Here is a 13418-nt window from a genome sequence, read left to right as displayed (position 1 = left end):
TCAGTGTCTAACTGCAAGCATTGCAATGCCATCACTGGCCTGCTATTCAGTGAGGTGGCTGTATGGTCCTAAATCTTGGATTAAAGGTCTCTTTTCCAAGCATAAAATGATAAACATTCAACATTGGCCATGCTGTCAATCCAGCATGATTTGGGCTTTGCTTAAAACAACTGTTTACATCGGAAAAACGAGCTCCGACCGGGAAAATACATTTTCAACAGTCATCCAACTCTGAAGTGTAAATCCAGAACTCGGGTCTCTTTCTAGAGCTACGACATGAAGATCACTGGCGTCATCATAATTCAACCTGGTTTATTTCAAAGTTCCCAATTGCCTTGAAAGCCCCATAAATCCAGAGAAAGCTAGGCTTTGATGACAAAGTTTGATGACAACATTTGCCCATGAAGGACTTCCGCGCAACCTTCTTGTTCAAGTGAGCACAGCACAACAAGGTGAGTCCAAAAATGTCTTGTATGCTTCTGCATAAATTCTGTTATATGCCAGTGAGATATGTATAGTGTAGCTAAGAAAGTAATACTAAGTGTATGTTGTGTAGTTAGTTGTTAGTAGCCCATGTGCCTCACCTTAATTTTCCCCTCTTAATTTTGCCTACTGTTCTGTCTTGGTGGTGCACATGTAGCCTATAACCTGTTTTAGAGAAATGTAATCAACAAATGTTATAAGAGATTTCATTGTCTGCTTATATGCCCCCTTTATTTATCTGGCAGTTCTGAATGGCCCACTGTAAGAATGGCCCATGTTCTGAATTCTGTCGCTGTACATTTCAAAAGTGCTGAACAAATAGTCATATTGATGTACATTACATCCTAGCTCGCTCATTAATGTCTTAATTGAAATTACAGATGGCCTCTTATCTGCTTGTTGTCCCCTCATACCATAATGTGTACATCTAAATTGTCAGTAGAAAGCACATTTGTTTAAGCAAGTCAGCCATATCAGCTATCATGGTTTTTTAAAAGGCAGTAAATTAGGCTGATTTAACTGTTTTTCTGACAGACAAGGCTCTGCTGATAGCCAGGTGTAAGCAGTGGTAAGGTGTTGGGACAGCTGTTGGGACTCTGCTGTTGGGACAGCTTTATGCAGTCCCTAACAGTTTGTGGGAACCGTTTGTCATTGTTATAGTGCAATTGTTGTGTTGTGTAGTGGCTTTGCTGACATGCATCCCACATTTTCTTTTTTTCCCCCCAACAAGATTTACCTGCTAAAATCACCACTGATTGTATGAGATTCTTCTTCTTATTTAAACTTGGGAGGTGAATTGATGTTATGCAAGGTTGTAATGTTTTCTCAATTTTTGTTGTTGTTGTTATTTCCTGTTTTACAGCTTCGATGCTCTGGAGCCTGGTGTTGTTGTCACCAAAGAGCATTCGGACTCAGTCAGGACCAGGTTTCAGCTGCTGACATCCTTCCTCCCATAGATGGTCTGCCTGTACAAGCACCACCTGGACTGGACACAGCTAAACAAACTTATATTTTTGAGAAGCTCAGGGGGTTTTGCAACAAAAAAGCTATGGACATCACATGCCCTGCAACAAAGTCAAGGGCAAGACAAAAACAGGCTCTCTGATTTTATTTTCCTTTGTTCATATGTGGTTCGCACGGACCAGTCATCAGCACTATCTGCAGTGCCTCTACTCAAATTACTCTCTCCTTACACACACGCCATATGTTGCTGGTACTATTTATTATTTGATCCTGCTGCTCAGCCACTTTACCCCTTATTGTATGCATATTACTACCTGATCTATCACCAGTATCACTGATATGGTTATTGATATTGTTCTTGTACATACTGTATATTATGTAATTATTTCTCTACTGGCATTGACACTTGTTCTTTTTTTATATTGACACTATCTATTTTTGATATTGCTACTATGTCATCTAATATTTATAACATATTTTTGTCTGGACACTTTCAGTTTACCTGGAATTTGTCCTTACTGTAGGCTACTACTTTTACCACTTATAGTCTTAATCTTTACTACACTACTCACTGTTTAGCACATTACCTCACATGTGAATCCTTGTTGGGTGGGGCTGGCTTAAGAGGGTGTGAACAATGCTGAATGGGTGTAGACAAAGAAGAGCTCTCCAGTAGGTGTACCAAAACATTCAAGGGCCATTTTCTCAAAAGTGGGGTTTCAGGTTTATCAACTTTCAAAGGATAATTACTTTCCCATTGTTCCTCAAATGCAGTGTATGTTACCATTTTGTAGCTCTGTGTCTCTGCTTTTATCCAATGTAAAAAAAAAGAAGTAAAATGTTGCTACATAACACCGAATCAAGGTGGTCAGTCACATATAATAATATAACCATCATAAGCACATCCTCCACAGAGTAGGCGTGCTGATCTAGGATCTGTCCATGTTATATTATTCATTATGATCTAAAAGTCCAAACTGATGCAGGATCAGCACTCATAATCTGAGATGATTTGTGGATACGGGCCCTGGGTTATTTGGACTACGTGAGCCCTATCTGGTCATGAACTCAGGCTCAAAAGTCATTCTTGGGCTTTTCTTCTTCCTCTCTGCTGGCTGTCCCCAACAGAGGTTACAGACTGGTAGCTGGCGGGTTTGGCTGCATGGTTCATAAAGGCTGCATCTCTGCCAATGTCGCTTACCTTGGTGTGAAGTGACTGGGACTTTCCTGTAAAGGTTTCTGTAACAAGGGTTTTCCAGGTGGCACAATCTTTTTGATGATAGTGATGATATCAGAAAGCAAAGCATTGATTTTCACTGTCATGCAGACGATACACAACTTTACATTTCTGTGTCACCAAAGTATTTTTAGCTCCACGGATACATTTTAGACTGTATTAGTGATTTAAATACTTGGATGGCTCACAACTTCCTACAGCTAAATCAAGACAAGACCGAGGTACTTATTGTTGGAGCCAAAGCACAGAGAGAGAATCTAGTCACACATTTTAATTCACAGGCAACATAGATAAAACACCAGATAAAAAACCTAGGTGCTATTTTAGATTCTGAACTCAATTTCGAATCACACATTAGGAATGTGACCAAAATGGCTTTTTACCACCTGAGGAACATTGCCAAGGCGAGGCCCTTTCTCTCTCAGGCTGATACAGAGAGTCTCATCCATGTTTTTATTACAAGCAGGCTTGACTACTGTAATGCTCTCCTGTCTGGTCTACCCAAGAAAGCCATTGGTCAACTGCAAAACATACAGAATGCTGCAGCACTGGTCCCAAGACCAGACGGAGAGCACACATTACACCGATTTTAAGGTTTCTGCACTAGCTGTCTGTGAGTTTGAGAATTAATTGTAAGATTTTTCTATTTGTTTTTAAATCAATCCACGATTGTGCACCCCAATACATGTCAGACGTGCTTTTAAGATATGTACCCAGTAGGTTCCTAAGGTCTTCTGGCACTGGCCTTTTAACCATCCCAAAGCCTAGGACCAAGAGGCATGGAGAGGCAGCCTTTAGTTACTATGCCCCCAGCCTCTGGAATAGCCTGTCAGAGAACCTGAGGGGAGCCGAAACTGTGGACATAATCAAAAGTGATCTTAAAACATCTATTTTTGGCTTTGCTTTTCCTTAGGGTGCTTTTTAGTTGTTCAATTTGTCATTATTTAGTTTTTTATGTAATGTTTGTTTTGTAGTAAATATTTTAGCTTTTATGTTCATTATTTATTAATTTTTTTCCCCCCTGTAAAGCACATTGCGTTGCATTCAGTGTCTGAAATGTGCTGTATAAATGAAGCTTGATTTGATTTAAAGTTATGGCCATGGACCATCGCAAGCCAAGATGCCATACAAATTAAGGCATTACCTATTTTTTCCTCGTTTAGCCAATTTGTTCATACGGTCTGCTGTTTTTTTTTTTTTAAATAGATATCATATTACATGTTACATACACAATTCCATCTTCTTGGCCATGCAACAAAACAGGGGAGCTTAATATGTGGTTTCTCATTTCATAGAAAAAGCAACGGCTGCAATTTCCTGCTGTTGCAGTTGGTTTCCTCTACTGGTGCTCTGAGCAACGCTTTCTCAGAATAGAAAAAAGACCGTCTTTGAAGAAGCAGGGTTTGATTAGACGTGCTGTAGCTGCTCAATAACCTGATGAAAATAGATTGAGACAGACAGATACAGTAGGCAAAACATTTAGTGAAGGGGTGCAGTGCAGTTGTAGAAAGGGTGTGGCTCAGTAAAGGTGTTTTAAAAAGAGGGTGTGTTTCCCCCTTTTGTTCAATGGGCGGATTCGATTATGCTGAGCTGCGGTGCACCCGTCTATGGTCGATGACGTTTCCGGGCAAAAGCAGTGAGACAGGAGCGCCCTTCTCAAATGAACAGTAATCTGCGCAGCTCCATCATGTTGTCAACAAGGCAGCATGGTGCATCATCCAGAAACATACATCTCTTTTCCATAAAATATATGTTTGAATTGTCAAACTAATTTTAACTGGGAAGGCGGATAAATCGTTTTTATCAAAAGCAATCACTTTTACATCTGAAAATACAGAATCCTACTCGTTACTCCACGTGCTTAATTATGTCACTTTTGTTTTGGGCCAATTTCGCTGTGGGCTTTGAACGGGCTCACGAATGCAATCAAGCTTCACCCGGTGTAAAACACCCTAACGGGCGCCCGGGCCAGATTAATCGAATCCCCTCAGTGACTGCACCTGCGCTCTACTGTAATTTCCCGGTCATTACCAAAAGTGCCGATTTCAATCATCACTGACGAACATTTCCGTCAAAGCACGAATATATTACCATTAACTTTAATCTGAACAATGTATCGAACATCCAAAGAAACCAAGTGAATCTCTCCCCGGGAAAATGCCGAGCGAGCAGACAAAAACGGCACCTGGGAACATTACAGAGAAAAAATCAACACATCAACAAGGGGTAAGCAAGGAAACAACCTGTTGTTAGTTAACATAAACTTTTTAAACGTCGTTAAAAGGTCTAATTTCACCTTTTTGTGAATATTGGATTGTTTTGGAATTTATGGAAAACGAATGGAACCATCGTTATTTGTAGTTCTATAAAGTAATCTAACCCGTATGTCCTCATTCCTCTGACATCCGATGTAGTGGAAAGTGCAACACCCTACTAGCCTATAGGTCACCATTTTCTACCTCAGTAAAATTAGTTTTGTACTGGATATTCGGTTTTCTCTACCCGATAGCTATTGAACCAAGCATACCATGATAATGAAGATGATGTATTCTGAATCAGGAGTGGATGGATAAAAATTCACAGCTCTTTTTGTTGTTGAAATGTGGGGCTTTTAATCTTTAATATCTCTTACACAACACATTCCATGATAATGAAAATGATATATTCTGAATCGGAACAGGATGGACAAAGATTCACAGCTATTATTGTTCAAATTACATTTTATTTTTGGGGGGAGGCTTTCAATCTTTAATAACACTAACACAAAGCATGCCGAGACTATGAAAAGGATATATTCTGCATCGGTGGAGGATCTACAGATTTTGTTTTTAAACATTTTAATTTTGATCACCTGCCTCCTCCATCTCACCAACCTGCTATTTAACATTTTATGCAGTGGGCTAAACCAGGGCCACACAGAGTGATTCTTAGTAGTCTTAAACAAATCTACTTTGAAACAAAAGTATACACCTCACACATGGTTATGGGCCTAAAAAAATAGTTTAAATGTGTTCAATTTTGAGTTGCATTGCAATATAACTTTTTATATACATCACTAAATATAACAAAACTGTTTGACATAGAAACACCAGACTTGTCAGTAAAAAAACCATTGAGAGGTTTATACCCAAGATAGTTTAATACTGGATATTTGAACCAAGCATGCCATAACTATGAAGATGGTATATTCTGAATCAGGGAAGGATGGACAAAACCCACAGCTTAAAAAAAAAATCTGTAATAACTCTTACACAAAACGTGCCATGACTATGAAAATGATATATTCTGAATCGGGGGGGAGGATGGATTAAAAATCCATGGCTTTTGGTTTTTGGAAATTCAGATTTTGTTTTTGGAGGGTAGGGGATTCAATCTTCAATAGCTCTTACACAAAGTGCGCCATGACAATGACAATTCTATATATAATTGTCATTGTCATGGTGCATTCAGAATATACCATCTTCAGAGTGATGGCATGCCTGGTTCAAATATCCAATATAAAACTACCTTGGGTATAAACCTCTCAATGTTTATTTCAGAGACATAATCAAAGTTAAGACTATCAACATTTCAGTTGATACAGACTTATCATCAATCCATCACATTGCTCTCATTTTATTGTTTGTTTTGCATAACCTATTGTAGCCCATTCTATAACAACTACCTGTAGGCTACTCTTTCTACTCCTTTTATGACTTACAATGTGTCATGATGATGATGATGATGAGGCAGGCGGATGGTAGTGGCCTAAATCAAAGGAATGGCAGTTCTCAAAACTGAACTGCCATTTTCACCTGAACTCCGTCCTCTTGGTGTCCTTAGTTCTTCTCTTTTCTGTCTGTTTAGCCGACTGGTCCACTGACAACACACACACATAAATAGAGGCAATAGTTCCTATTTTGTTGTGAGTTAAATTCTTTGCCTTGCAGGGGAGGAAGCAGAATGAGTGCTTGCATCAGTTGCACTGGATGGCACAACAGTGACAGCTCTAGAGGTCACACGCAATGGTTTACAAAGACTGCATGACAATGTCATATTTCCTGATGTGTGAACCACACCCATATCTGTAAACCTGGACTCTATAGCTATGCCTACCATTGTCACTGACTGTGTTCACCTTAAACAATGTGCAGTCCCAGTGTCTCATACAAGTTCAAATAGAGGGGGGGTACTTTACTTGTGACATGGAATCCAACTTTTCAACATTAAGGCATGACATCGTTATAGGTTATTCTGATAGAGGATCTGTCTGACAGTTGTGAATGTGTTCTATCTGTTCTAGAGTCCAGCACAGCTGAATGGGTTTAATTTAGCTCATGATGTCACCAATCCCTCATCCCAGCCACAGTTTGAGTCCCGCCCCCCGTCCCCTGCACCCCCACCAGACCCACTTATTCTCCCAAGAGAGCAGTGGGGTGGGAAGTATGAGTTTCTGCTCTCTTGTATCGGCTACTGTGTGGGACTGGGGAATGTGTGGAGGTTTCCCTACCTCTGCTACCGCAATGGAGGAGGTGAGTAACCCACAGCCAAGCTGGATTTTAGCCCTCATACACTTCACACTGCCCCTCAGACTCTAAGTATGAATGAAGCTGTATTATTGTATTGAAATGGATGTGTATTATGTTACCTTGGCCTTCCGGTCCGCACTGTCCTCTCCTCTCTGTGGATTGTGCTGCAGAGTTCATCTGAGAGCGGAAACCAAAGCCACGCAATCACAGGCAGCCAGTGGTGCTAGAAAGCCAACACACACCTGTGCACAGAAAAACACACCTTAAGACAGTCTACTGAATGGTTCATTCAAAACTATAGTAAACAAATTTCAGCTCCCCATGTGAAGCTAGCACATGCTGAGACTTCAATAGTTGAGGGATAGAAAAACCCTCTGCTGGCTGGCAGCTTTCCAGATGTAGTAAGTGATTATATAGCCATAGTGCTATTTGTAGGACATACCCGTACATGCCATGTATCCGTGTAACTAGCAGCTCAGTGTTATAACAATTAAATTAATGAGGGATGTCGCCTCTTGTATCACCCATTTCCTGTTTGACTTGTGGCCTCCTCTGTCCCCAGGTGTGTTCCTCATCCCCTACTTCATCATGCTCTTCTTCACCGGTGTCCCCCTCTTTCTCATGGAGCTCAGTCTAGGCCAGTATGGAGCTGCTGGACCAATCACAGTGTGGAAGTGCTGCCCCCTCCTCAAAGGTAAACCTCCATGACCCCCATGCCTCCATTGTCCTCTCAACACTCCATAATTGTCCACCAACACTGATTAGCCTCAATCTTATGTTCGCCAACATCGAAAGCTCCCTCATCTGGACTACACACATCAATCTGCCTCTGTGTCTCTTTATAGGCATTGGCATTGGGATGCTTTGTGTGTCTATGCTGGTGTGCCTCTACTACAACGTGATCATAGCCTGGACCTTCTACTACCTGGGCAGCTCTTTCCAGAGCCCCCTGCCCTGGTCCTGTGATGCCCCAGCCAATGCTTACCTCTGTGGGAACGCCACACTGAACAGCTCCTCTGGCAGAGCCCTCAGCCCCTCAGAGGTCTTCTGGAAGTAAGGGCTCTTTCACCACTGTAGAGTGTTTTTCTCAAAAAATGATTGAATGTCCTTTGCATGATTGAATTCAGATTAGGATTGGTTTATCGTGGGGGAATTAGCGTCATGCTGGCCCTCAACTGTATTGAAATATTGATGACCATGAAATGCCTGAAATGTTCTCCTTCAAAAAGTCTGTGCTGTGTGTACACTGTGCTGTATGTGTTCATGTCGTTAAGGAGATGAGCTGACTTTACTATATGATGTAACATCTATCTCCTGTTAAAAATGTCTCTGTTTGCTGGGTCTATCCAACTAGTTTTGGCTAGAGGTCTGAATACTCTGTGTGTGTTTGCTCGGTGTGTTGTGTTCCAGTGAGCGTGTTCTGGGTGTGGTGAACAGTAAGGGCCTCCATGACCCTGGTCCTGTCAGGTGGCCCCTGGCTCTCTGCCTCCTTGCTGCCTGGGTCATCATCTTCTTCTGCATGCTCAAGGGCATCCGCAGCTCTGGCAAGGTGATATAACACACACGTCATCAGAATACACACACACCTTTAAACACAGACATACTCATGTTACGCAAACATGCCCTCAAAACAAACATCCTTGCACTTGGTGTTGCGATGTACTTAAGAGCTGTTTCTTTAACTTTGTAGGTGGTTTATGTGACTGCGACGTTCCCGTACTTCGTGCTGATCGTTTTGATCATCAGGGGTGCTACACTGGAGGGGTCACTTCAGGGTGTGGCCTTCTACCTCACCCCTGACTGGGGTCGGCTGGCCAGTGCACAGGTAAACTACATCCCCTAGTGGAGACAGGCTGGTAGAATCTCTAGAGTAAAGTCAAGTTAGTTTGTTTTTGTGTGTATTTGTCTACCTGTAATGATGAGTGTCAAGGCTCTTGGTGCTCTTGGCCAACAAAGTATACAGCATGTCTTAACTGTCACCGTTCACCTTGTAGGTGTGGAACGATGCTGCCTCACAGGTCTTCTACTCGTTGGGGATTGGTGTTGGGGGGCTGCTCTCCATGGCCTCCTACAATAAGTTTGACAACAATGTCATCAGGTCAGTTGTACTCTACTCTACTACTGTTCTCTCTGAGGCTACAGGCATGCTGGGAAACTGAGTATATCGAACATTGTGTTGCTTTCAGGGACTGTCTGGTCATCACCATAGGGAACTGCAGCACCAGCTTCTTTGCGGGCTTCGCCATATTCTCAATCCTGGGTCACATGGCCTGGAGGAAGGGAGTGCCTGTTGGCGAGGTGGCAGATACAGGTAGCTCTCAATGAGCCAGTCACTCCACTTGTATTAACAAGCAATCAATCAAATGTATTTATAAAGCCGTTTTTACATCAGCCGATGTCATAAAGTGCTATACAGAAACCCAGCCTAAAACAGCAAGCAATGCAGATGTAGAAGCACATTTCTGTTACGGTTATGACATGGTCATAACAATATACCCAGTTATTATCATGGCATTAAAAAGCTATTTTTATGGCAAAAATAAGCTCATTATTGTTCTTGCTCCAGGTCCTGGTTTGGCATTTGTGGCGTACCCAGAAGCCCTTGCTCTACTGCCAGGCTCGGTGTTCTGGTCCATCCTCTTCTTCCTCATGCTTTTCATGCTGGGGGTCGACACTCTGGTAAACCACAGCCTTGTTCTGTATTGAACCCCTATGTCTTTGAACTAACAAAACGTATACATCTAACATCCCGCTCCCTGTCTTCTGGCCCTGTTTTCACTCTGTAGTTTGGTAACATGGAGGGCATCACCACGGCCGTGCTGGATGAGTTCCCACAGCTCAGAGCTAACATGAAGCAAAAGTCTCTGTTCCTGGGACTGCTGTGTTTCGGCTTCTATCTAATGGGACTGCTGTTGATCACTGATGTGAGTTTGTATTGAAGTATTTGTGTGTGTGTGTCTGTGTGTGTGTACTGATGTCTGTCTCTCCATAGGGAGGGATTTATTGGTTCACCCTCATCGACTCCTTCGCCACTAGCTTCGGCCTCATCATCATCACCCTCTTCATGTGCATTGGCATCTCCTTCTTCTATGGTACACCATGCAACTCCAGCTCCATACCCTGCATGCTACATTCCACATACTAACTAAACATACTAACCACTATTCAGACATGCCACACACTTACTGCATGTCAATAGTGTCTTCAGATACTCTGACTAATCAGCATGCATGTGTGTCTGCATTCTGTAACATTCACAGGAGTGAACCAGTTTTGCCAGGACATCATTGACATGATCTGTCGCTGTCCTCCCTGGTGCAGCAAAGTGCTGCTCTACTTTAAAGCATGCTGGGTATTCTGCACCCCATTTCTCCTACTGGTGAGTCAGACCCTCTACCTTTACATTATGTCTCTGAAAAAGCATCCCTCTGTCTAAAATCCACCCTTTGTTGCACCCTGACAGTGGTGAATAATTTAAAGAGACTGACATTCTATCCCCTTTTCCCCCGGCTGTGTTCTCTATGGGTTTATTTTCAATCACCCCTCATGTATGCACAGTATGTCTGATATGTGTATGTAGTAGCTGTTGAATAGAAACATAAATGAGTGAACTAACCAAGTGTCCTGAGCCAGAAAGAGAGAATGGATCATACCATAGAGGCTCTGCCTGGATTATCATACAGACGTCTGTTTAAGAGTCTGTGCATGCTCTGCCGCACTCTGCTGCGTCTGTCTGGGTGTTGGTCTATCTCTCCAAAGCTACTGTGAGTTTTTGATCACTGCTTTGATTCCATGGTTGCTGTTAAACTTTCTTAGTGTAGTTGCCTTTGTTTCACATGCCCCTCTGTTTCTGTGTTCCTGTGCATCCAGATCATTCTGACCTATATCTTCATTGAGATGTACAACACCCCGCTGCAGTATGGTGCCTATGTGTATCCTCGCTGGGGCAAGGCACTGGGCGTGTGCATGGGTGCCACCTGCTGTCTGCAGATCCCCATTTGGGCCATCGTGGCCATCAGCAAGGAGTCTGGGACACTGAAAAACGTCAGTACCGTCTGCCCCATGTTCCCCTTGTCTGTCATTACACAAGCCATGTTACATGGCTATACGAATTGTCCTAAGGGGACAAATAAATCTGTATTGAAATGACTTGAATACTGAAGCCACACTAAGAACACATTAAACACTTGATAGGTTAAAGGCTGCCAGTGTGCAAATAATTTAAGGGTTACATCAGTTATGAAAATAAACAGTCACATGCCATTCAGTTTAAAAATCTCTTTATTAATCTTTCTCTCTCCATTCAGCGTTTTAAGAAATCCATTCGACCTCTAAATTCCTGGAGGGGGAACAACTTGAACAACAGTGGAGGAGGAGAGGAACGAGTAGAGCCGGAGAGGATGGAGGCACCGTTCACGGTAAACCTGACAGACAGAGACACTGTCAACCTTACCGAGGTGGATTTCACAGCTATAGCCTGGGAAAATGGGACAGAGGCATGACCCTTCCTCACTGGTGGAGGTGAAGAGTATATCATCACCTGCAGAACTTTGTATGAAGAGACAAAGTAAGGATGTCACTGTCCAGGCATCATACCCTGCCAGCCAGAAGGATACCATTTTGCCATTTGCTATACTGACACTTTAAAGATAATTTTTAAAACAAAGACTACTTAGAAAATGTATCGGATTGTCCTTCAGGACAATGTGAATTGGTGGTTTTATTTATGCTTTAAAAATATATTTTACATTGTCTATTTACAATTTTGTTAGTGTGTATATAGCCTACAGGCCATGGCTGCAGCATGCATACACAGAGACCATGGGTGTATTCACTAAGAACTTAACAGAATGAAACGGGGAGGGACCTACCGGAATTGCTCCAATAGAAACTAGTTTTTACTGCAAAACATTTTAGTCTACACTCTTATCCGGAGCGACTTACAGCCTTGCTCAAGGGCACATCAACAGATTGTTTTACCTAGTCAGCTCAGGGATTCAAACCAGTGACCTTTCAGTTACTGGCCCAATGCTATTAACTATTAGGCTACATTTTTCATTTGAAATAAATTGTTTCTGTTGCCAAATGTTTTGGTCTAATGTTTACACCCCATGTTTTTCTTCATGAGAGGACAAATGTAGCGGTGCAGGGCTGTTTCAGTGTCCGCTAACAAAGAGATGCTATAGGACGAGAATCACTGTGTGTGGTCTTCATCTCATCTCTATTCTGATCTGTAGCTCACCAGAGGACTAGCTGTGCAAAGAAATAAAACATATATCATTTTAATGTTAGGCTACTGTACATCTGTTTTTGTCATGTTTTCGTGCTGTTGGTGGGTATACAGAGGGCAGTTCTTTATTGACTGTATAGCTAGGTGAAACTTTGACTAGAGATTTATTTTATTTGAACCTTTATTTAACTAGGCAAGTCAGATAAGAACAAATTCTTATTTACAATGATGGCCTACCAAAAGGCCTCCTGCGGGGAGGGGGCTGGGGTAAAACATTTAAAATATAGGACAAAACACACATAACGAGAGACACCACAACACTACATAAAGAGCATGGCAGCAACACAACATGGCAGCAGCACATGTTTGGTGTCTCTTAAACATTATTTTTGTGTGTCGTTTTTACTAAGCCATTTATTTTGCACCAATACAAGGCAGTTCGTCCATGGCACAATGTATAAATTGCTCTGGTGGTGGAACATTTGGACCTACACACAGATGGCGCCAAAGACGAATGTCAGATTGGCGCGGAGATGACGTCTGGCGGATGTCACGTATGCGACATTTTCCCGCGGTTTCTTTCTTCTGAGAATCGAAGACCTGAATCCGTAGTAGGATTTCAGGAAGCTGACCAGTAAAACCGGGGTTTGTACGGGACCAAATTGGGATATAAACGAAGTAAACTATTAAAAAGGCCATACAATAGAAAACAGATCCATTTAATAATTTAGCTTGAATAATCTGATAACCCACAAAGATGCCTCCCAAAAAACGCAACTCTGGAGCAGCACAGAACAAGGAAATGAAGCCCAGCATAAAAAACGCCTCCCCGGACAAGGAGAATCCAGAATTATCAATTGAAAAGTAAGCAGCCCGTCCATCCATCGTATTTAACAAGATAATTGTTAACATATAACGTACCCGGTTATGTTACTGACTACAATGTAACGTTATTTTCTTTCTGTAAAACGATCGTTTGCTAACTATTTGCTAGCTA

At 42.1% G+C, this 13418-nt stretch overlaps 2 protein-coding genes across 3 annotated transcripts in view; both read left to right on the top strand.

The window, feature by feature from the left end:
- Positions 1-4095: 4095 nt before the first annotated feature.
- Positions 4096-12481, top strand: slc6a7 (solute carrier family 6 member 7). Of its 2 annotated transcripts, none has more exons than XM_031808403.1 (14): positions 4096-4909; positions 6966-7194; positions 7754-7885; positions 8037-8244; positions 8602-8740; positions 8882-9016; positions 9186-9289; positions 9378-9502; positions 9758-9870; positions 9978-10115; positions 10184-10283; positions 10452-10570; positions 10825-10955; positions 11062-11173. In XM_031808403.1, the coding sequence occupies exons 1-14, from the start codon at positions 4841-4843 to the stop codon at positions 11069-11071; spliced, it is 1752 nt and encodes a 583-aa protein (XP_031664263.1). In that variant the 5' UTR covers positions 4096-4840; the 3' UTR covers positions 11072-11173. The 2 variants fall into 2 exon arrangements, with proteins under 2 accessions (XP_031664263.1, XP_020323669.1); XM_020468080.2 differs by lacking the exon at positions 10825-10955 and adding an exon at positions 11499-12481 and having other exon boundaries at positions 4226-4909; positions 11062-11235.
- A 418-nt stretch (positions 12482-12899) lies between these two features.
- rb1 (retinoblastoma 1) overlaps positions 12900-13418 on the top strand; it is a 38228-nt gene continuing 37709 nt past the window's right edge. Inside the window, exon 1 of the mRNA XM_020468024.2 lies at positions 12900-13285. Within this exon, the coding sequence (XP_020323613.1) occupies positions 13179-13285 (107 nt within the window). The 5' untranslated portion in view covers positions 12900-13178. The remainder of the gene's footprint in view (positions 13286-13418) is intronic.

This window comes from Oncorhynchus kisutch, linkage group LG28, assembly GCF_002021735.2.
Source record: "Oncorhynchus kisutch isolate 150728-3 linkage group LG28, Okis_V2, whole genome shotgun sequence".
Lineage (NCBI taxonomy): Eukaryota > Metazoa > Chordata > Actinopteri > Salmoniformes > Salmonidae > Oncorhynchus > Oncorhynchus kisutch.
The sequence above is the reverse complement of the archived record's forward strand: the minus strand, read 5'-3'. Positions and strand labels throughout refer to the sequence as shown.

What these genes read in the sequence shown, in the direction of transcription:
- slc6a7 (XM_020468080.2), top strand. Translation starts at nt 4,841, where the DNA reads ATGCCGAGCGAGCAGACAAAAACGGCACCTGGGAACATTACAGAGAAA. An exon ending in TGGCATCTCCTTCTTCTATG is followed by an intron (nt 10,284 to 10,451) that starts GTACACCATGCA and finishes TAACATTCACAG; the next exon opens with GAGTGAACCAGTTTTGCCAG. An exon ending in GCACCCCATTTCTCCTACTG is followed by an intron (nt 10,571 to 11,061) that starts GTGAGTCAGACC and finishes CTGTGCATCCAG; the next exon opens with ATCATTCTGACCTATATCTT.